We start from the raw sequence: 25,141 nt of genomic DNA on the forward strand, positions 1-25,141 counted from the left end.
AAATTTCCACTCACTTGGAAGTTTTAGCTGAGCCTCTGTCTTGACTGGGTCTTCATAGGGTATCTTAAGTCTCCCCTGTCAGCACACAGCCTAATTTCTGCATACTCATGCTCTCCTTCTGCTTCTCACACGTAACCTCGTAGAGGATGTGCAGAGGTAGCAGGCAAAGGGGCACCATCTGTAGAGGAAAGAGGAGACCCCTCTGGAGAGCATGTCACATGTTTTCTGAAACCCAGCTGGCCCAGTGGTGCTCAGCCCTCACTGTGGTCAGAGTCCCCTGGAGAACTTTTGAAAAGCACCAATACGGAGGCCCCTACACCCAGTGATTCTGACTTAAGGGGTCGGGGGTGGGACCCCGGCAGCAGTACTTTTTTTTTAAGCTCCCAAAGTGATTGTAATGTGCCGCTGGGGTGGGGAACTTCTTGCTCCTCCCATGAACGCACATTGGATTCTGAATAGATGAGGGCAGGAGATAATGTCTGGCACTTGAAAAAAAAGTGAAACCAACAAGAAACCTCTCAGTTCAGGGAGAGAGGTGAGTTTTAGATGTAAAGTTTCCACTTGGCTGTGTTGTAATCACACAGGGAGGGAGAAGCAAGGTATGGGCGGCCACAGCAGACGGGGAGACCTGGCCTGGCTGCCACGGGCTATGGGACTGCCTGACTCTAGGGGCCCCATTTGGAAACTTGTGCTACCAAAGAGCCTTCTCCAGCTGTGCATCTCTGGTTGTCACCCTGCAGGCTATAACTTTCCAGAACTTAATGGGAAAGCCTGGTGATGGATCAATATTTATTTTACCATTTATTAATCATTTTCTAGTAATTTAGATACCCTATTCCATTTAATATTCAGAAAAGTGTGTAAGGTAGTTTTTGTAATCACCAATGCACCTTTTAAATAGAAACAATAACAAAATCGAGGGGTGGCTGCACCTTTTGATTTCATCTAAAGAATTCCCTGATAAATCGAAGCAGAGTCTGTGGGTGTGTTCACATGTTGAAGGACTAGGTAAAGGGAGGAGGAGGAGAAAGAGAGAGCAGGGAGAGGTAATGGGTTAGAAATTCTTCTTCCATTACTTCTCAGCTGTGTTCCTTTGGTCAAATTACATAACCTTGCTGAGTTTCCTCACTATATAAATATAAAAAAACCTACCATAAAAATTTCCAGCAGGGCTTCCCTGCTGGCTCAGTGGTTGAGAGTCCGCCTGCCGATGCAGGGGACACGAACGTCCGGGAAGATCCCACATGCCGCGGAGCGGCTAGGCCCGTGAGCCATGGCCGCTGAGCCTGCGCGTCCGGAGCCTGTGCTCCGCAATGGGAGAGGCCACGGCAGTGAGAGGCCCGCGTACCGCAAAAAAAAAAAAAGACGGCAGCCTTACAATGCAATATTTTCTCCAAAAGAGAAAGAGCAGAAGATATAAATGTTGAAGCAAAAACAGGAGAGGTGACAATATTCTTTTTATTTATAGTTAAAGTTGGTATTAAACATTGATTTTTTTGATCTTCTGAAAACTGATTTATAAATCATTTTTCTATTGAAAATGTTTTGAAGTGGCATTTACCCATCAAACAGACGACTATTTAAAAATGGATAAGTTTATGTCATATTTTCTTGCTTTTGCACCTTTAAAATAAGGTGCTTTTATTTTGCATTCTTAAAAGTTGTTTATTACTTTATTTGGTAATACCTAATTACAGTTTTAAAAAAAAAAACAAAAACCTACCATTCAGGGTTGTTGTAAAATGAGAGATAACGTGAGTCGAATGCCACGCACCAGCAGGGCCACCCAGATACTCTGGGACCCACAGCCATTCTGCAGGAGGGAAAACGATCCCAATGGATCAGGGGCAGAGAGTCTATGGTGTGTTCCTACTTGTCTTACAATGTGTGCTTGGAGGGTTGGAGACTTGTCAAGTTTTATTTCTAAGACAATTCAAAATGCTAAAGCTCAGCGCGGAAGAAAAAATAGACATGAGATAGTCATGGGGCTATAAAAAGGAACTAGACAAAGTTCTCACCTGCCCTTCTTAGGTTAAACCAGTTAAGTATTAAAGTCCAGTGTAGCTTTCTGAGAAGAAGGTCTGCAAAGCTAAGTGAATAGAGCACTGAGAAGGTGGCAAACCTGTTTTATATTGCTCGGCTTCTAGAATCTTCCAAGGCATACTGCATAGCTTTTCCATACTTTAACAATTTTTCTAAGTTAAAACAGGAGTCATAGTGTTGTCGAATGTATGGATTTTGTAAAAGGGGAAGATATGATTGGTTAAATGACCAGGAATTTGTGAATATAACTTAATTTTTCCTGTATTAAATCAACATATAGTTTTGTTCCTGCATAGTGGCTTTATTTTCATTTTATTAGTAGAGAAAAAGCAATTTATTAATATAAGGCCAGAAACCTCAGCCTTTTAAACTAAGATTGATGGGCTAGATAACATTTTTAACATATTCCTAGTGAATCCAGTGAAAATTAGAAAATTGTAGGAGACCTTTATTGAGATGAAATTGACAAACAATAAACTACATAAATGTAAAATGTACAATTTAAGAATTTTTGACATATCTTTACACCCATGAAGCTGTTATCATAATCAAGACAGTGAACATATCCATCATCCTTCCTAATTCCACTGTGATGCTTGGTAAGCCCTCTCTTCTATTCCTCCCCATCCCAGGCCCCAGTCAACTATAGATCTGCTTTCTGTCACTATAGATTAGGTTGAAATTTCCGGAATTTCATATAAATGAAATCATATAGTATATGCTTTTTTGGGGGTCTGGTTTCTTCACTCAATATCATTATTTGTAAATATAGCCATATTGTTGCATGCATTAAAATTTCAATTATTTTTTATTGCTGAGTCATATTCCATTGTATGGATATACCACAATCTGTTTATCCATTTACCTACTGATAGATATTTGGATTGTTTCCAGTATTGTGCTATTATAAATAAAATTGCGAAGAACATTCATGTATAAATCCTCAGGTGGACACATCCTTTCATTTTTCTTGAGTAAATACCTACAAGAAGAATAACTGGATAACAGAGTAGTTATGTATTTAACGTTTTTGTTTGTTTTTTTTTTTTGCGGTACACGGGCCTCTCACTGTTTTGGCCTCTCCCATTGCGGAGCACAGGCTCCGGACGCGCAGGCTCAGCGGCCATGGCTCACAGGCCCAGCCGCTCCGCGGCCTGTGGGATCCTCCCGGACCGGGGCACGAACCCGTGTCCCCTGCATCGGCAGGCAGACTCTCAACCACTGCGCCACCAGGGAAGCCCTGTATTTAACTTTTTAAGAAACTACCAAATTGTTTTCCAAAATGGTTGTACCATTTTACCTTCCCACCAGTAGTATGTGAGTTCCAGTTCCTCTATATCCTCCTCACTGTTATGGGTTGAATTTTGTCCTTCCAAAAGATGTTAAAGTCCTAATCCTCAGTACTTGTGACCTTATTTGGAAATGAGGTTTTAACAGGTGATCAAGTTAAGATGAGGTCATCGTGACATTTGGACACAGAGACAGGCATGCATACAGGGAAATTCCCATGTGAAGATGAAGGAAGAGATTACGGTGATACATCTACAAGCTAAGGAATGCCAAAGAATGCCAGAAAACCACCAGAAGCTAGGAAAGGGGCGTGGAACAGATCTTTCCTTCACAGCCCTCAGAAGGGACCAACCTTCTGACACTTTGACTTTGGACTTCTAGCCTCCAGAACTGTGATACAATAAATCTTGTTGTTTAAGCCACCTAATTTGTAGTACTTTGTTATGGGAGCCCTTGGAATTTAATATTCTTGTCAACACTTGGTACGGTCAGTCTTTTAAATTTTAGCCATTCTAATAGGAGTATAGTGATATTTCATTGTGGCTTAAATTTGCATTTCTCATACAGCATGGTGCTGTATGTAATTAATAAGTTTATGTATTGTTATGTATTGAAATTTGCTAAGAGAGTAGATCTTAAGTGTCCTCACCAAAAAAAAAGGTAACTATGTGAGGTGATGGATATGATAATTAATTTTATCATAGCAATCATTTCACAATGTATACATATATTGTATAATTTAAATGGATACAGTTTTATTTGTCAATTATACCTCAATTAAAAATAAATAAATTTGCATTTCTCTAATGACTAGTGATGTTGAAAATCTTTTCATGTACTTATTTGATAACCATATATCTTCTTCGGTGGAGTATCTGCTCAAATATTTTGTTCATTTTTTATTTGATTGTTTTATTACTGAGGTTTGAGAGTTTTTAATATGTTGTGGATATGAGTTCTTTATCAGATATATAATTTGCAAATATTTTTCCCAGACTGTAGCTTATTTTTTCATTCTCTTAATATTGTCTTTTGAAGTGCAGAAATTTTAGATTCTGATAAAGTTCACTTTATCAATTCATTCTATTATGGATCATGCTTTTGAAATCTAGTTATCTTTGCCTAATCCAAGGTCATGATGATGTTCTGTGCTTTCTTCTAAATGCTTTATATTTTACTTTTAGATCTCTGGTCCATTTTGAGTTAATATTTGTTACTATGAGTTTCATTTGTTTACATGTGAATAAGCCCATTTGACTTTAAATATTGTGAGATTCAATTTGCTAACATTTTGTTTAGAATTTTTTCCATCTATGTTTATGAAGGATATTGGTCTTTAGTTCTCTTTCCTTGTAATGTTTTATCTGGCTTTGGTATCAGATTAATGCTGGCCTCAAAGAATGCTTTGGGAAGTATTCCCTTCTCTTCAATTTTCTGGAAGAGTTTGGGTAGAATTGGTATGTATTTTTTCTTCCTTAAGCATTTGGTAGCATTCATCTGTGATGCTATCTGGGCCTGATGTTTTCTTTGTGAGAAGGTTTTTATTATAATTTCAATTTCTTCTGCAGATATAAGGCAATTTGGGTTACCTATGTTTTTTTCTTGAACAAACTTTGGTAGTTCTTGTCTTTCAAGGAATTTTTCCATTTTATATAAGCTTTCAAATTTATAGGCATAAAGTTGTTCATAATAGTCCCTTATTTATTCATTTAATATCTGTAGAATCTATAGTGATGTCACCAGTCTCACTCCTGATATTGGTAACTTGTATTCTCTCTTTTTCTTTCCCTCATCAATCTGGCTAAAGGTTTACCAATTTTATTTACCTTAAAGAAGCTTTTGGTGTATTGATATCCTCTATTGTTTTCCTGTTTTCTATTTCATTGGTTTCCAGTTTGATCTTTATTATTTCCTTTCTTCTGCTTACTTGTGCTTTATTTTTTTCTTCTTTTTCAGTTTCTTAAAGTAGAAGCCTGAGGTCATTGATTTGAGACCTTTCTTGTTTTCTAATATAAGCATTTATTGCTATAAATTCCCTCTAATTACTGCTTTGGTGGCATGTTATGTATTCTGGTATATTGTACTTTCATTCAGTTCAAAACCTTTCTAACTTTCATTTTGAGTTCTTCTTTGACCATGGGTTACTTAGAAGTGTGTTATTTACTTTCCAAATATCTGAGGACTGTCCAGGTATCTTTTTGCTATTAATTACTAATGAAATTCCTTGGTCGAAGAAGACACTTTATGACTTAAGTCCTTTTAAATTTATTGAGATTCGTTTTATGGCCTGGAGGAGTATGGTCTATTATGCTAAATATTTTTTTGTGTGAAAATTATAGTACCTTGTTTATTTATATCATACCTGTTGTAAGCATCTGTAATTATTTTTTTTAATTAATTTGTATTGGAATATAGTTTCTGCTGTACAGCACAGTGAATCAGTTACACACATACATATATCCACTCTTTCTTAGATTCTTTTCCCATACAGGCCATTACAGAGTATTGAGTAGAGTTCCCTGTGCTATATAGTAAGTTCTTATTAGTTATCTATTTTATATATAGTACTGTGTATATGTCAATCCCAATCTCCCAATTTATCCCTCCCCCCCTTTCCCCCTTGGTAGCCATAAGTTTGTTTTCTACATCTGTGACTCTACTTCTGTTTTGTAAATAAGATCATTTGTACCATTTCTTTTAGATTCCACGTATAAGTGATATCATATTATATTTGTCTTTCTCTGTCTTACTTCACTCAGTGTGACAGTCTCTAGGTCCATCCACGTCACTGCAATTATGCTAAATATTTCATGTGTGCTTAAAAAGATCATGTCTTCTGTTTCTGGTTAGAGTGTTCTAGAAATGTTAATTAAGTAATCTGGGACAATTGTAGGACTGTATGGTCAGGCCACCCAAGATGGCTGTTCTCTTGCTTTCCTTACATCCCCTGCTGGAGCAGTGTCTGCCTTACCTACACCCTATTCATCTGACGGACCTTCCCTTTTAATCACAGAGCCTAATCAGTAAATGCCTACCTACTTGCCCCCGGCACCAGCTAGTGGTTGTTCTAATCTTTAGGTCAGAACTCTCTCCAATATGATAGTTTGTCAAAGGGTCATTGAGAGGCGTGCTCCTCTGCTCGTTTCTCTGGTAACCGATGAGCCAACCTGACGTCAACTTCTGTTATAACTGGTAACCTCCCTCTCCCCAGGTAGCAAAGACTGCTGCCTTGTCTTGCCCATCATCTGACTCACTGGGTAGGGTGTCGCTCCAGGGCCTTGCTTCAGACATGTAAGATTCCCTCCATCCATTAAACCATTGATGTCTCTGTCGCTGACTCCGGGCTCTTTCTTCAGTCTTGAGGCTGGGCAAATAGAGGGCTTGCAAGCCTGAGGGATACGACCCAACAGGGACTCACCTTGTTTGTTTCCTATATCTCAGGGATAACTGCCCTTTAATGCCTGATGTCCATTCTCTTGAAAACCATTGTTTCATGTATTTTATTTGTTTGTTTTTGTTTATACAGGTGGCAAGGTAAATCTGGTTGGTCTCCATTACTCTGTCTTTGTTTGAAAGCAGAAATGTCTTTTTTTTAGGGATATTTTTTCTCACATCTGCATTTGACCTTTAGATGAGGGGAAGCAGGAGACAGGAAGAAAACACTAGCATAAGGAACTCTAGAAGTCTGTAAAATAACATTTTTTTTCAATGGCTTATGACTCTGCTTGGTTTTGTCCCAAGGAGTATGTGTGGTGTGTGTGTGTGATTAGTACATACGGTAATGCATTTCACACTTAGCTAGAACGAGTAGACTTCAGAACCAATGAGTAAACAAAAAACAAACCAACCAATCAAATCTGAGCAGCCAAGTTAGATGTGAAATCTTAGAAGCATGTTACTGGAGTGTCTGGGCTAAAAAGTCTGTGTTTTTAAGGGTACAAATGAACTTATGTACAAAACAGAAGTAGAGTCATAGATGTGGAAGATAGGCTTACGGTTACTAGGGGATAAGGTGGGGGAGGGATGAATTGGGAGATTGGGATTGACATATACACACTACTATATATAAAATAGATACCTAATAAGAACCTGCTGTATAGCACAGGGAACTCTACTCAATACTCTGTAATGGTCTATATGACTCTAAAAAAAAAAAAGAGCTGATATAGGTATATGTATAACTGATTCACTTTGCCGTATACCTGAGGCTAACACAACACTGTAAATCAACTATACTCCAATAAAAAGTTTTTAGAACTCTGTGTTTTATTTAAGGAGAATACTTCAGACCCATAGTCTTATGAATGATTCTAACATTGGGACATGAGGTTTCCATCCAATTTCACAGAAATGGTATTTGAAGGACAAGGGGCTGCACTAGGCATTCACCCTGAGAAGCCTGATGAGGGGTCCCATCTGCACTCCAGCAGCCATCCCTTTCCAGGCCAGGGCATCCCTGTTTCCGAAGCTTCCGGTCCATCTTCGGCAGTGCGGGAAAAACACTGACCAGGTCCTCTCTTCACCTTTCTTTTCCTAGGCTCCATGAAAACCATTTGCCTTCCATTAGCATTGCTTTCCTCAGACCATAGAGTAGAAAGTACCATCAACTGTCTTGTATCTTTCTTATAGAAATCACATTCCAGCCCTTTTCTAGTTGTCTTATTTCTATTTATGGATATCCACATTTTCCTGAGTCACTTCTTCCAAGATGGTCTCTTGGGTTATTTCTACAGGGGTTAATCATCTCCATTTGTGCCGATTTTCACTAGTGTCATTTCCAGGTAATTTAACTTCCCGTTCTGGGGACAGCACGCTTGCCCTCTGGGGGCTGGATAAAGTGATGCTGTGCTTAAACCAAATCACCCAGGCAGCTCGACAGTACTTTCTATACCATTCCACTTCCTCCAGGGTGACGAAATACTCTGCCTTGGGTTTTTTCTCTGGTCCTCTGCCTTTCATTGTACACCCTGAGGGGGTTGTGTGACTCACCTGCGTGAGCTACAGAAAATCTGCATCTCTTTTCACTACATCTTTTATGTTCTGACTGTGCTCTCTATTCAGGCAAATTCCAGTTTATTATTTCAAGGAAGGTTAAGCCCAAATCTGAACTGGTCTTGGCTTGTTAGCTTGAGTTTCTTAAAAATTGAAATCTGAAATCTGTTACTTGTTCGTTATTTATCATAAATAGTTGCGGCCTTGTTATTTCCATCGGAATTCTTAATTTTGCCTACAGGTCCTCACGACCTACATGATTCCTCTACTCTCTGTCTCCCACCCCCCAATTTTCCCTGCTGCCTTCCTGTTTCTCAGAAAAGCCTGCGATTTGTTTTCTGGGCTGCCCCTCGTGGGGGACTGGCTAGGGAAAGGACTCAGTGAGATACATTATTGTGAAATTATTTTTAGAGCTGAGCAATGACCTCTACGGGTGTACAAATGTTAATTTGAGAAATGTTGCTCGAAATTGTTTTTCCTTTGTCTACCTCCGTAGCAGATATGTCTGTCCTTTGAGTCCCAAACCCTTCCAAGTGTCAGCACCCAGTGGGTTATGAATAAAGTCTTTTTAACATTGAGACCTGAATTTCGCTGGTGGTATTTTTCATCATGGTACCTAGAAGACTTAAGGGACCTCTTCTGAGGTTCATGTTCACCTCTAGTATCTGGGGATCCCCAGGGGGCATGTCCCATGCTCTATGGCAACTTGGTGGTGCTCTTTCTGGCAGCTGCCTACATGGTACCACACCCAGGCCCGGAACATCACTCCAACTCCACTGCCTGAGCTGAGTCTGTGCCTCCAGGCCCCCCATGAGGCTCCCGTCACCCAGTGTGATCCCTCCTGAGCTTGTGGGCTCTGCTCCACAAGCAGCCCTGGCAGGATCTGTCCCATGATGGCCACTCACCTCTGCACCACAGCCAGATGCTCTGCCTTCCCAACCAACAGAGACCATCTGTCTTTCTTTTGCCATTTGGAGGCAGCTCCTCTCTGCTGTGTCCCTCTGTTTTCAAAGGGGCCTCACAATAGGCCTCAGGGTTTAGCAGGTCAGACTTCAGTTTACACAGAATTCTTTTAAGGGCTGGTTTAAGAAGCTGTCACCCCATATACTCAGAACCAGCATTCTCCTCTTACAGTTTGACCCTTGTTCTCAGTTATCTAGCTCATGGTATCAGAGACTTTTCTACGTTATTCTTTTTTGTGTACTCCATGGTTTTTCTGAAATTTGTCTTCCGTTTGATCTCTTCCCTTTATATCCCCACTTCTCCAATCATACCTAGACTCCAACCTTGGATACTCTGCTCTTTTTGACAGAAGGGATTATTGGAGGCACTCAGTTAATAAACACAGCTACCATTTCCTGCATATTTACTGAGTGTATATGTCAAGTACTTTAATATATAGTTTCATTTAATTCTCACAACAACCCTAGGAAATAGGTGAGAATACATGCAGTAGTGATAAACAGAAGCCGGATGAGGACAGGAGTGTCTGTCAGATTGTTACCTCTTCCCTGTGAACTTCTCAGTATGTGAAGTTAGACACATTAAATATTCACACCCTGTTACTGCCTACATCTAAGTCTAGGATATTAAAAGGTAACTTTGTGTGCCAAGAAAGTTTCTTAGCTGCAGCGTAAAAATGACTATGTATCGGGCTTCCCTGGTGGCGCAGTGGTTCAGAGTCCGCCTGCCGATGCAGGAGACACGGGTTCGTGCCCCGGTCCGGGAGGATCCCACATGCCGCGGAGCGGCTGGGCCCGTGAGCCATGGCCGCTGAGCCTGCGCGTCCGGAGCCTGTGCTCCGCAACGGGAGAGGCCACAACAGTGAGAGGCCCGCGTACCGCAAAAAAAAAAAAAAAAAAAAAAAAATTACTATGTGTCCTTTCCTGTGTGCATCTGGAACTGAAGTCATTTTCAGGTTTTTTAATTAATCATAGAGTTTTATTAACGCATGGGCTGGTTATCTCTTAAAATTAATATTAGATCTGAATAAACCAAATAATGACTGAACATGACCAAGAAAGCCTAAGAAAAACATTGTATATATTTTCTTGCCTTGATGACAAATTCATCTCTTTTATTATTCCCAGTGTTTTTAATCTTCTTTTATTTATATTTTTCTTCTCCAATTCCATCTTCTTAGTAAGAGAGTTTCCAAAATCTGACACACTTCTTGAAATCAATGAAATAGCATTTAATATACCAAAACTATGCAAGATACATTTAATAGCTAGTCTGCTTAATTTAAATGTTCATTTTCCCACTGCAGTGTTTATAAAACTAATAGTATTTTGTAGAGAGTATAGTAGAATATAGTCATTTATTACAGGAGATGAATAAACAAATAAAAGAAGCATAGTTTTTATTTTTAAAAAGTATGAAACAAAATAGTTGTTAATCAAAGGGGAGAATTATGAAATAACTGTTAAGTTTATTAGTAGTATTAGGAAGTGTTTTTTTGTAAGACATTTCATAAAGGCGATTACAACTTTAATTTGAGCACTTTAAACACTGTAGCCTAAGAAGAACTCTTAAAAGAAGTTTTAAGCAAATGGTAATCATCACCTTTCGTATTTCAAAGACTAATCACAACTTGTATCTCCACTAGCTTGTTTGGGGAAACAAACAAACACAACAAGGGCTTCCTAATTACCCATACTGGAGAGCCATTCCTGGCACAGTCATTACTATTTTCTGATTTCTTTTGCCATCACCATCAACCCAGCCCCACTCCTGCCTCTCCTTTCTAATTAATTAGCTAGCAAAGTGGGGGCACTCGTCCACTTTTCCCTCCAAATTCTCTGTCCTGCCGCCCAGGCTGGGCCTCTCTGAGGTGCCAGATGAGGGCTTGCAGGTATTGGCTTCTGCTGGAGCAGCCCCGAGGGTGGCTGGGGGGCAGTGAGGAGAGCAATGTGTGTGCTCAGCAAGGACTTGTAGGAAGACAGGGGCTCTCCAGTCAGATAACCAAGTCCACCCACTTAGCATAAAACACCAGCATCCCACAAAACGCCCCTGTGGATATAGAAGTCTTTGCTGCTGAGAGAAGTTTCCTTGACATGTCAAGATCCCTACCTCCGAAACATCCTAAACTTTCCTGCCAGAACTCACAATGTGAAGATCACATGTGTGCACAGTGGCAGTCCTCTGAGGTATCTGACTTAAAGGGTGACAGGCAGGGCTCTAGAAAGAGAACTGAGCTGGACACGCCCCACACTGATGCTCAGGCTGGCTAGCTTTGTTGGTTAGAGTCTGATGCCCTGAAAGGGTCTTTACTTTGTAGCTAGATTGATCATAACCCTGCAGGGAAGCCTACGTGGTTCAGGGCAAATCCATGATTACATCTGGGAAAGCAACTCTAAGACATATCCTACCAGATGCAGATTAGTAGTAGCGCCTTTCTTGGCATACAGAGGAAGGGGCAGAGCCAAAGAGGAGCACTGCCATTGACCTTCAGGATAGTTTGGTGATTAAGACGGAGGCTTCAGAGTGAGATGCGCTCAGGTCAAAATCCTGCCCTTGTATATATGTCCATTGCCGCTCTCTCACTTTGCCCCAGCTTACCCTTCCCCCTCCTCGTGTCCTCAAGTCCATTCTCTACATCTGCGTCTTTATTCCTGTCCTACCCTTAGGTTCTTCATAACCTTTTTTTTTTTTTTTAGATTCCATATATATGTGTTAGCATGTGGTATTTGTCTTTCTCTTTCTGACTTACTTCACTCTGTATGACAGACTCTAGGTCCATCCACCTCACTACAAATAACTCAATTTCGTTTCTTTTCCCTCAGCTTTCTGAATGCCAGTTTCCCTCTTAGTAAAGTGGGGAAAACAATACAAGCCTAAATACAATAAGATACATAACATGCTTTACATAATGCTGGTTATGGTAGATAATGAATGATGGCTTTTATCATTATTATGTCCTTAACTACGATTTATAAGACAGTAGAGCATTGTGGTTAAGAACATGGATTCCAAATCCAGAGTTCAAATCCTGGCTTCAAAGCTTGCTAACTTCGTGACCTGGGCAAGTTACTTAATATCTGTAAAACAGGAGATACTAATAATACCATTCCAAAGGATGGTTGTGAGCTCTGTATAAATGAGCATATAAAAAACTCTTGGAACAGTAGATGTTACCTATTTTTATTAACGATACAAGTTATTTAATAGTAGTAAGTTACACCTATTAAAATAAGAAACAATAAATACCTCCATTAAAATAATAGATGTATCTAATAAGATACATCTATTAAAGTAAGGAAGAAATATATATGTATGTATATATGCACACAAACACACACTGATATTAGGTCTAGCAAAGCCAGCTGGATGAAAAAAAAAACACAGCGACTTTTTCCCCAGTCAGTTATTGACAAACAGTGGCGTTTCATAATGCACTGTCTTTCAATGTTGACCTGGAACTGGGTTGGCTACTATACAAGGACCATGAATGTAAACACATTTCAGGCTAGAAAAGCGTATACTGTTTGAGCAGTAAGTCTCCTCATTAAACGTGTACCTAGAAATCTCAAAGATCAGATTGAAATTTCAAACTGACCTAGAACTTCTGTGGGATTTGTAAAGCCTTGAAGTGGTTCACAACACCAAAGAGCATGTGTGAGTCTAATCTGTGCCTTCCAGGGCCCGGTCTCTCCCAGGGTCTAGCTTCGGGACAAGCTTAAGAGAGGAAGAATTCCTAAGTTGCCCGTGCTGCTCCCTCTTTGCTGGTTGTGCAGCCAAGTGGGAGAGAACAGAAGATCACATATTTGACCCTTTGCTCAGCCTAGGGTGATTCACATTTGGATGCTTCTAAAACACAAGGGAGGCGGCATTTAGCAGCCTACAGCCCACATTTAGCAGCCTACAGCCCACAGCCCACATTTAACAGCCTACAGCCCACACTTAACAGCCTACAGCCCACACTTAACAGCCTACAGCCCACACTTAACAGCCTACAGCCCACATTTAACAGCCTACAGTCCACATTTAACAGCCTACAGTCCACAGCTCAGAAGAATTCATACGTTGGCCCAAGTAGTGACTATCTGACCACTGACCACCATCCTGGCCTCATGTAAAACTCTACTCATTTAGTACTAGAGCGTCCTAGTCCAGCTATTAAAAGAGGCCCCGATCACTTAAGTTCCCTTGCTTTTTAGCTGTGTTGGCTTGAGTCTGCTGCTGTATAATGAAATTTAATAAAAGGGAGAATTTCTATTTATCACATTTCATTTAATCCCTGTTTATCATTCCCTCTGAATAAGGGGAATGAATAATGAGATTTTTTCCCATTTAGATCTCCATAAAATGAGGCTGATATAAAATCATTATGAACAACATTTAAATAAATTTACCCTCTTGAGAGATCAACTTTCTCCTGCAGTTAAAGAATATTATTGGTGGGATCGCTTCTGTCGTATCATGTCCCTTCAAGAAGTGCTGGAAGAAATGGGTGTGGAGAGGCGAAGAGAGTGATTCAGAGGACTCTTGCTTGCTTTGGGAGGATTGGGGGTCTTCCATTTGGGGGGTTTCACAAGAGTATTTCAGGGCACGACTGTTTCTGATGTTGAAGAGGGTTAAACCTGGACCAGATTAAATGCACCACGTGGGCTCAGCTGAAATCCCCATGGTGCTGGGCCGTCTCACTCTTGCCTTGGAGCCCTGCAGGATGCCTTTGTCAGGGGAACAGCAGGCCCCAAAGGATGAATACATTTAAAATGAACAGCCAACCACTCCCACCCCCATGTATCTCATTCTCAATATCGCCCAGCGTAGCTGTCCCAAAAACTTTCTCTTCCCTTTCCCCCAAAACTTCCTGCCTCTTCCCCAAATCTAGCTGGGTAAACATTTTGTTTCTTTAGCTTCCTAATGGCTCAACTCAGATCGACTTATTCTTGCATTCTTCTTTTAACATTTCTGTTTTCTTAATTACCCAGGTTTAGCTGCCACTCTGGACTTGGACATAGGACTTGTTGTGGCCCCCGACCCCTGGGGAGTTCGGTGGAAGTTGAGGCTCTACCCCGAAGGGAACTGTGTGAGTAGGTGTTGGAGCAACTCCCAGCTTAGACCCAGAGAACAGGTGGAGACAAGGGGATCTGGGAGGTGTGTAAACTGGATCCAGTACCCTGATAGTGTATAGTTATTTGTTTATTTTCTTCTCCCCGACTTGGGAGCATAGGGATTGGTTATTTTGTTCATTGCTGAATCCATATTCATAAGAGATGTGTCTGGCATATATTAGGTACTCAACAATACTGACTGAATGAATTTATTGAGCCCCTGCTATGTGTTGGGGATTGTTATAGGTGCTAGAAAAGACAGGAACTGCCACCACCTAACAGATGGAAAAACTAAGGAGAAAAGTGACTTTCTCAGAGCTATTCAAAGTGGAAGCAGTTTCTGGATTTCCAGACATCTGGCCTTTCATCTACAAGAAACAGCTTGTTTCTGAATATTAGCACTCTTGACTTGACTTCCCCTGTCTTTTTGTAAAGAGAGGGTCTTTCTGAGGGAAAGGATTTTTTCTAAGCTGACTCCTTTTGTGAGCAGTGGGTCTTTCTCTGCTTAATTTTTCTGATTTGGAAAATGAGCATGGCATCCTGGAATCTATTGGGTTGGCCAAAAATTTCTTTAGAGTTTTTCGCATAGCATCTTACAGAAAAACCCAAAGGAACTTTTTGGCTAACCCAATACAAATGAATGCCCAGGAAGACAGCACTACCTGACTGTATTAGTTTGCTGGGGCTGCCATAACAAAATACCACAGACTGGGGAGCCTAAAAATAAGAAATTAATTTTCTCACAATTCTGGAGGCCAGAAGTCCAAGATCAAGTTGTTGGCAGGTTCTTCTGAGGTCTCTCTCCTTGGGCTGTAGATAGCCGTCTTCTCCCTGTGTCTTTATGTGATCTTCCCTTCCTGCATGTCTGTGACCTAATCTCTTCCTATAAGGACACCAATCATACTGGATTAGGGTTACCTCATTGTAACTTAATTACCTCTTTAAATTTCTTATCTCCAAATGCAGTCATATTCTGAAGTACTAAAGGTTAATACTTCAGAATGTGAATTTTGGGGTGAGAATCACAGTTCAGCCCAAAACACTTACCCTAAAGAACTTGATTTTACAAAATGTGAGGTAATGTCCAGGCCTGTTTAAAAACCTAGTGATTTCAGTATTGTAAACATGCAGCAAATTACAGCCCATGCCCTGCTGTCTCCTGCCTTTGGTGGCTGCCTCCTGCTCTTCTCCTTGGCCCCAGACTGAGACCAGCAAGGCGGTCAGAACAGGTCACCCAGGGATCCAGAAATCCAAGAAGAGGGCTTTGTGTCACGTAAATAAAAGGAATTACCATTCATCTAAGGTTCATTGTTTAAATTACCATGTTTATTTATGTCAACACAAAATACAATAAAACAACTTACAAAAAACCCATTTTATCATCACGTAACATAACTCTTCAGTGAACAGAAGTACTACTGTTAATGTTTTGGCCTTTTCAAGGTCCAGCCTTGGGTCAAAACAGTATTCAGAGAAATAGCAGATTCTTTTCTACCTTCCCCAATATATACACAAAGGAAATTTATATATTCTAAAATCCCACTCCAGTAATAATACAAAAATATCACATGTAGAGATGAATACCACTATTGTGTCATTGGTATTGCAACTTCCTTCTTGCTCTAGATTTCCCACTGACCCTGAGCTTCAGTCAGGAACGTATGGGTACATCAGCCCTTCAGGTTTCCCAAGTGATTAGTAATTCTTTTAGTATAACTGTATACTACCCAAGTGTCTAATTTACCTGAGTTATTTAGAAGCCTGAAAAAAAAAAGTCTCCAAGTGATCAAATGTGTACCAAGCTAACTGATAGAATTGAAGAGACTTACTGTAGATTAATCTGTGCCAGTTCAGTGGATAAACATGAAGCCTCCATTACCTAATGAAGTACTCACCTAGTAAAAGGCTTCACATTACAATTTACTCAAAGGTAATAAACATTGCACAAAAGCACAAGACCTCACCTACATTCCAGTAGTTTAAGTGCTATTTGCTTAGTCACTACATTATCAAACAAATGGTAGTTATCACTTACTTAACAAAATCTTTCTATCATTTCACTGACAAGAGTCAGTCTCACCCTGTGGGAAGAAGCAATGGCTTGGACCTAGAAGACCTCAGTTCTGGACCAGTTCTACCCACTCTCTGAGGCTTAGTTTCCTTGTGAGGATCAAATGAGATGAAAGTGTTTTGTAAAATAGTATTAACTATAAAAAATAATATTCTACAGAGTTCATCTCTTCAATTAACCTATGGATCCCTAATTATCCACATGTATTTTGCAAGTAAAATCTTACTTTTTAAAGTAACATATTCACCATATGCAACTGAAATGTGCAAGCTGTGTTATGCAAATGAGAAAAGAATATAGATTTAAATAAGCCTATTACTCATGAGAGACTTGTGTACTCTTGATGTGTTTGATTTAAAACCACTAACAATTTTATTCTGTTTAACCCATGGTCCTTTTGTATATTATTGGAGCTCTTTTTGAATAAGCTATCTAACCATTTAAAGTAAATTTTTTAACAAGAAATTAAAACTTTCACATGACATTTACAGGGTTTACATGATTGTGAAACTGAGTAAAATGGGTTGAGAAATACAGAAGGCGTAATAGTTTGAAAACTCAGAGTCAATAGGGAAACTGAGTATAGAAGTTTATTTTCAGGTAATTAAACATAATCTAATGATAGGCTTGTTATTTTTGTTTTTTACTGGTGACTTCCTAATTTATAAATTACTTCTTCTTCATCTGTAAAACAAAATACTTGACTTTTGGGTACATTCAAATCCGCAGAAATTATTAACACTTCATTTTCATTCTTACACGTGGGATATTTTTGGAAGAATTGCATCCTACGGCTGAAATAAAAGTCAGCATCTCATTTTTTCATAAATTAAAAAAAAATCCTCCTTTAGGAAAGGGCAGATTTACTAAAAGTTTAGAATTCATTGGCAAGTGTGAGTATATAATGTGAGCATATGGACTTTGTGACTTTGCTGAGACAAAGACGTCAGGTATTCCTGCAAGAAATGAGATTCTAACTTCAAACATTTTTTAAATGCAAATCAGGCCCCCATGAATTATTTTGATGATTTTTTGAGGCATTAATGCAACAGAGTTAGTATTCCTGAAATGATCCCCAAAGTCACCCCTTTTTTAAGGATATTTCTCTTCTTGATTATTTTGAACCTGCCAACATAGTCTCTAACCTTCACACAGAGAATGACTGATCTCCAAATGACCTATTATTATCTTAAACCAACCTCATTTTGAAACAACAAAGAAAGAAAAATTAAATAGTGCATTAACATTTCATATCAGTGGAACAGACTTTTTCCGTGCATAAAGTAGTTCTATCCATCCGTGGAAAGGTCTACCTTTTGTTTTTCCCTGTGTTTATAGGTTACATTTTTAAAGGTACTGGTGGAGCCTCTGTACAGTGGATTGGTTCCCTAAAAAAAAAAAGGTCCAAATGAAAGTATGTATATTATGTTATTACATGGTTTTAATATAGCTAAATAATTTCATTGTGTATAACAGATTGGAAGTTGAGAGTCAGGCTCAATCTTGAAAGGCATTTGAATAGTTTTGATTAATTTGATATGTCATAATTTTAGCATTTAAAAATGTATACATCTTTATTTTTTTTATTATGAAGAACCAGTCCTATGCGTGCAACCTAGAAATCTTACCCTTTTTGGAAATGCACTAAATCGTGGATAGAAAACAAGACTTTGGCTGTTTTGGTCACTGCCGTTTTATCAGAGCTGAAAGCTAGCTCACAGTAGGCACTCGGAATTTATTGAATGAATAGAATGAACCAATAGGGGACCCAAAAGTGAAATGTAAAAAATAAAAATGGGAAAAGTGAACTGGTAGAAGCACACAAAGATGAACGACATAGTATCCGCCTTTAAGAAATGTGTTGCTGGTGAGAGGCATCAAACAAGGGCACAAATAATCTTGCTAAAATGAGATCAGAATTCAGGAAGAGTGACAGCTAGCTGCTTGAGAGAAGCAGAGAAAGATCCCCAGGACAGCAAACACCTGATGTGGATAGTAAAAGAATTCAGTGGCTTTTCCTTACTAGAGAATAACAGTGTGGGAAGGAGGGAGTCACAAGAGACTGACATGTGGGACGCTGGGCTCATGAAGGAGTACAGGTCCCAAGGCAGGTTGGGCAAGACAGCTTTGCCCTTGGGGCAATAGAAAGGTTGTGTGCCAAAGCCTGGATAATTCAGTTGTGCTGTTTGGCTGTAGATGTGTTTCCAGGTGCCGTCACCAGGACCAGAAGGACCAAAGCTCTCTAGGTGTTTGGAGAAATGCCCAGCCTGATCCTCCCACTTCTCTCCTTTGGTTTCATTGTTCCAGGCAGGAACAATGTCTGGGTGAGGAGCAGTTTCTTCCCTCCCATTTCCCAAGGTTGACGAGGTAACATACTTCAGCAGGTGCCTGGCACATAGTAAGTGTTTAATAAATGCTGCCTCTCCTTATTAGTACTTACTTATAACTTTTCTTCACATTTGGAATTTCCTTTTCTTTTAGGTCCTAGAGAGGGTACTAAAGATATTTCCCTCCAGGGCTTTGGGACTCAACATTTCCAAGCCCATTTCTGAGTATTATGGAGTCTGGGTACCACCTCTAACCTTCCAAATTACTAAATGTTATACATTGGTCTCCTTATCCCATGAACTGCAGAGATGGTAGCAATTTCTAGGCATAGGTTTGAAAAAAACACAATTGTACTTGTCTCCTCAGTACATTTCTCTTGCCTCTCAGAGGAACTGAATAAAACTGAAAACCATTCCCTGGCCTCTCCCACTTGTTGCCCTTGGATTCGCTACAGTGTCTTCATTGTGAGGAGGAACCACACCTGCACCTGTTTCTACATTGCCCAGAGCCAGTGGCCTGACCTCTAACTGAGTAACACGTTACCTTTGTCCATGTGCCTTTGGAGAGAGATGCTATCTCAGTAATGAAGGCAAAAATAGAAGAGGTTACCTGGTGGTGGATGATGAGTGAAGGCCAAGTCACCATATTGCTTCTACGCCTGAGGTCAGCCTGGATAATCATAAGGACCCTACAGTCCTTATTTAGTCCTACTACAATAAGAACTTGAGATTTGGAGGGTGTAGGGCAGACTTATGTGGTCTTAGATGCAAGTGGAGTCTTGTTTACAAACAAAAATCGTGAGTAGAATTCTATTAACTTTAAGAGATTGCAAGCTATTAAGTTTAAGTTGGCTACAGAAGAATAAAGGACTCAACTGAAGAGGAAAGATGGAAAAAGTAAAATGTGTAGGCTGGGAATGATGGGTGGGGTACTGTCCTGGAGGAATAGAGGGACTTAGGAAACAGAAAGGACACTCGGTTAAGAGTAAATAGTCTGTGAGCAGGGTCAGGGAAGATCTTTGTAGGACTAGGAGTTCTGTTGTGGGCCCCATCCCAGATCATGTCAAACATCCCACACTAAAAATAACTTATATGCACGACAAAGGAGGTGCCTTGAGTTGCAATTGACTGAATACACAATGCTATTTTGCGGACATTTAGTTGAATGTTTAATTTTGATTATGCAGTTTTCATTCTGTGTTTTGAAGCAACTTTGTTTATCAAGGTCTACAATATTAGTGGTGGGGGGAGCATCTCTTAAGAAGCTAGTTATAGGGCCTGGGCATGCTAATAGGGTTGAGGGATGAAGCAGATCCCACCACAGTAGGAGGGTAAGGTGGAAGCTTAAAAGTGGGGAAACAGCAAGTATACATTGTCAGGGGGCAGTAGTGTTTTTTCCTGTCCTCAGCTGATGATCAGAATTTAGGAGAATGAGCTCAAACAGGATTTTGTTGGCAGGTGAAAGTGTGGCAGTGTCCCACACAGCCTCCTCTAGTGCCACGTAGGTGGCAACCTCCCTACCTAGGATTTCCAGCTGAGACACAGGTTCAGGTCTGGCTCCATTTCGGGTGGGTCTGCACTCCTGCACTATTTAGACAAGGTCAGGTTTCCCCCAACCATCTGGGGTGACCAGGCTGATTCCCCCAGGAGTCTGGGGGTTGCTAATTTAGGCTGTGGATTTTACAAAGGCAATGGCACATTTTTAGAGCTTGAAAAAGTGGTTTTAAGAAAGCTCTCTGTCACGACCCACAGCTCCCTTAATGATTGCCTAACTGCCAAACGCAGACCTGATTTGCTTAGCACAGTACAAAATCAATCCATGACTGCAACGAATGTCAGACTGAACATTTTTTGCCTCTAGTTAATGACTTGTCATCCTAGAAAAAATGTCGAATAAAAAATGGATTTAAATATCTTCCCCAAAAAAAAAAAAAAATCTTCCCTTTGTGTTTTCATAAAGAATATGGATGGGGGGTGTTATTTCTAAAAGCATAATAAAAGGTAACCTTTCTTCATAGCTACGATGAAGGAAATGTTTCAGGAGGCAAGGACAAAGCTCTTTCTCATCCTGAGCTCTGTCACCTTTAGAGTCTAATGGGGGCCTAGGGGTCAGAGGTCCCACTACTGTCCCCGGAGATCCCCAGGGGTTTGAAGACCAAATTCAGTTCTTCAAGAAGAAACAGGTTTTAGATAAAAACAAAATCAAATCGAGGACCCCAAAATGGATGCACTGAGCAATATTCTTTTTTTTCCAATAGGACATATTAGTGAAATTTGAATTGAGTTATTTGAATTAAACCTCTTTTGCATCCAAGTGAATAATTATGACCCAGTCATTATCTAGTCCAGAGCATCAAACACTTGTTATTCAAAGAAACTCAATTTAACAGGGAATAATATTTTTCTTTTATGCTTTTATCTGTTTAATGCATATTTTTGTTCTATTTTAGGTGAAGAGACAGCAAAAATTCAGCATTTGAATTTCAGTCATGTTCTACATCCTGAGGGAAAACAATTCATGTTTTAGGGGAAATTAACTGTTAATTAAAATGTTATTTTAAAGATATTAATCATTTGTCAGTATTCATGCCTTTGTAGGAGAACATGAAAATATGCTGGTTAGTAGATACACATCACATAATTGCCCAAGCGCTTGTTTGCGAACACCTGCCTCTTCCTTCTAGGAGGGTCAAGGCTGTGCTTGGAAGAAGAGGCTGCAATTAGGATTTTAGCTCCACTATGGACCAACAGTTTGGGAAGTCTCTTAACCTCTCTGAGCCTCAGTTTTCTTACATTCGAAAGTGTCAAGACTACTTCACTGGGCTGGGGGTTGTTGGACTAACTGCTGCTATCGTGTTTTGCGCCAACTTAATCACATTCTTTTTTGTCTGTTTGCTTGCTTCTTTTTCAAATTCTTTTCCCATTTAGGTTATTACAGAATATTGAGCCGAGTTCCCTGCGCTATGCAGTAGGTCCTTGTTGGTGATCTGTTTTATCTATAGTAGTGTGTACCTTATGGTTACCAGGGGAAAGGGTGGGGTAGGGGAGGAATAGATTGGGAGTTTGGGATTGACGAGTCCACACTAATCAGATTGTTTTGCCTGGTTGCCTTCTGACCTCTGCCAGGCAGCGGATGAGAGTTAATAACAGCATCTGTGGCCAGGGGGTCAGGTGAAGTTAATTGCTCCAACACTTTGGCCTCATAGCACTAGGTTCTAAGTCACCAAACTAACCTGTCAGGTTACATTTTTACCTCGTTAGAGACGGATACCTTATATCCTCACTGCAAATCCTCACTTGACATTCCTAAGGGTTTTGTTTAATTAGGAAAAATCCACACACACACAGAAGAAGAGGAAGGCTGTATCAGGAACCTCTGTAGACCCAGATTCAATAGTTATGAAGACTTTGCCACACTTGCTTAACTATCCCTCTCTCTCTCTCTTTTGGCTGAATTATTTAAAAGCAAGCCCAGCCTTCACTCCTTTTTCATTATAAACCTTAATTATTTTCTAGCAAAGCCTCATGCCATTATCATACCTAATTGAATTAACCATAATTCCTAGCGATCAGTCTAATAACCAGTCTGTATTAACTTTTTTCCAGTTGTCCAAAAATATATATTAGAGTGTTCAAATCAGGATCAAAACAAGATCCATACATTGCATTTGGTTGTTCTGTCTAAAAGCACTTTTAATGGGAAGATAAAGTAGATAAAAATTTTCATTGTCCATTGTCCTGCACCATATATTATAGTTGTTTCAAAATAACTGCACAAGATATGAACATTCCTTATCAAGATAAATTTATCCAAAACAGAACATTCCATTTGCTTTAGGTATTGAAGATATTATAGACCTAGAGCAAAAAGTGTCAACATCAATTTACTTGGGGAGATGAACCCAAAGGAGCATTGTATTTGCCTGTATTGCCTCCAGTGATATCGCTGTTTTTAGAATCAGCAATGTAAGATAATTGCTATCAGATAGCTGGACACACCATTAGAGAGAGAGAGATGAAATTAAAACCATGAAATTGTTTCTGTGGGCCTCTAGAAATGGAATTATCTCTCCTGTGGAAAAGAAACACAGAAAATCGGAGTCCTGTTTTGTGTTTGCCTACTGTGAAGAGGAGACACATAAATTACATTTATTGAGTACATATATTTAAAAGTTGATACTTTGGGGTTTTTTTTTCAGGTAGCTGTTTAAAATTTATGTTTTTCAGAAAAACTAACTGGACAGTATTTAAAAAGTCTTCTTGACTTTGTAACTTATTATGAGTAATAAGTATTTCCACGGAAATTGGCATGAACTGTCATACTACTCATGAACATTATTCCATTAGCTCTAACAACCGAGTTATGGAAATATTTAGATACAGCACCTATACTTTATCAAATGGGACCTGCGGGATCCTCCTGGTGGTAAAGAATAAAATACATTTCCTTGATGTTTCTAAGCAGCTACACAGTATAAGGAGTTTCATGAGACGCTTCAGAGTAGGGGAAATCCTCATTGCACTGAGAGACAAATGTATGCTGTGAGGGCTATCTGGGTCCCAGATAATGGACAGAGGTCCCTTTGTCCCCAAAGCAGAACAGAAATAAGCTGTTGGGGACGTGGTGAGAGGAGTAGAGAAAGAGCATGACATTCTAACTCTCCCAGCTCAGAAGAAAGCCGACATCCCATCTTTTACACAGGAAAAGGAGTAGCCCCTAAGTGTGCACATACCGTTTGCCACTTGGCCTTTGACCTTTCTGTTTCAAATTTGGCAACTTCTTTCCGATCATGAAATGACACCAGCAGCTTCCAAATGCACAGTAGGACGACTCCAATGAGAAGAATAGCCAGCGAAACCCCCAACATGATCATGGGAATATTCGGAGGTTTTGGACAGTCTGTGGAAGCAAAGAAAATTATATTAAGAAAGTGGTACAATTAATGTTCTGATGTAGTGAAAACACTTCTCATGAAATTTTCCAACCATACTTTTTCTCCTTTTGTAACATCTTTTGTTTTGCTGAATTAAAAAAGAAAAAAAAAAAAAGAGTTACCTGTTGAAGGGTAGCCCTATTCATTCAAAGTAGAACAAAAGATAAAGTAAGAGTTTGGTTATTCAAAGCAAATGGATAGATACTTGAATGGCTGACTCAAAAAGAATTCGAATTCAAAACAGTGACAATTAACACACATGGAATATTTAAAGGATCAATAAAAAGACTATAGTTTACTAAAGATGGTCTCTTCTGGGTATATGATAAAGCAGAAATGGAACGTGTTCACACACACACACACACACTTACTTTTTCATGAATTTTCTTGAACCGTATAGGAGATTATACTCAATTTTGAGTATTGATTATACTCAATACTAATATTGAGATTATACTCAATATTAAATACAACCTACCCCTGGGAAATATACTACTTGGGCTTTTTAATATATAGACAGAAGACAATCATGGTTTTCAGTTTTATTTCAACTCTAATGCAGTGCCCTGGTGTCCTGGAAAATTCCTGGACTGGGTTCAGGAGAGATGGGTTCCATTCCCATCTGATGGACAGTAGCTGCCCAAAACCATCAAGTCCCTCCATCTCCCTGAGCCCCAGTGCCCTCGTCTGTAAAACAAAGGTGTGGGAGTTTAGTGTTTCCTTAACTTCCTGATAAATTTAAGCCCAGGTGCTCATGCTTATTAAACCCACCCCTGAAATTGCTAGACCGAACCCCTGAGATTCTGATTCGGTGGGTCTAGATGGAGCCGTAAATTTTTTATTATTAAAAGTATCCCAAGTGATTCTTATCTTCATGGAAGTTTGAGGAATTAGGTGTTCTGTATAATCCTTTCTACTTGAACATTCTATGAAATGTTATTTTGACTCTATTGATGATAGTAATATAATTTTGCAATTACTCAGTACCTTCTCTCATTGACAGCAGAATGACTAATAATACTTGCAATATGCCTGGGAGATGATACATTTCTTAATGAAACATTATAATTAAGCTCCCCCTTTGCTTTCATGGGAGAAAAAAAATCCCACACAGAAATTATCATTAAATATCTGTTTCCCTCTGCAAGAAGTGAGGCAAATCCATGGTAACTTGGGAGGAAATGAATCATGCTCAGTTTATCCTAACTCTTATTGCTTTTAGATATTTAAAAAGGAGGGTTATACACACAGGACTAGTCATGCCGCTTTCAAGGTAAGATCTATAGCTGATCTGAATTTGAGCGGAATTAATGGCCCCCTAACAGCATGATGCCTGGCCTCACACACTTTTGTGCTTTGGCCAAAAAACCATTTAAGGAGATTATGCAGAAATAAGTAAAGGAGCTAATAAAATAGGTACTACAG

The 25,141-nt window shown here is 39.6% G+C and overlaps 1 protein-coding gene across 1 annotated transcript in view; it reads right to left on the reverse strand.

The window, feature by feature from the left end:
• Positions 1-17,744: 17,744 nt before the first annotated feature.
• ITGB6 (integrin subunit beta 6) overlaps positions 17,745-25,141 on the reverse strand; it is a gene marked incomplete at its 3' end in the record, with an annotated part of 67,735 nt that continues 60,338 nt past the window's right edge. Inside the window, exons 14-15 of the mRNA XM_082841551.1 lie at positions 23,516-23,682; positions 17,745-17,843 (exon numbers count right to left, since the gene is read on the reverse strand). Coding sequence (XP_082697677.1) covers positions 17,745-17,843; positions 23,516-23,682 — 266 coding nt within the window. The remainder of the gene's footprint in view (positions 17,844-23,515; positions 23,683-25,141) is intronic.

The sequence above is a fragment of the Leucopleurus acutus genome (genome assembly GCF_964270905.1).
Source record: "Leucopleurus acutus genome assembly, chromosome: 6".
NCBI lineage: Eukaryota > Metazoa > Chordata > Mammalia > Artiodactyla > Delphinidae > Leucopleurus > Leucopleurus acutus.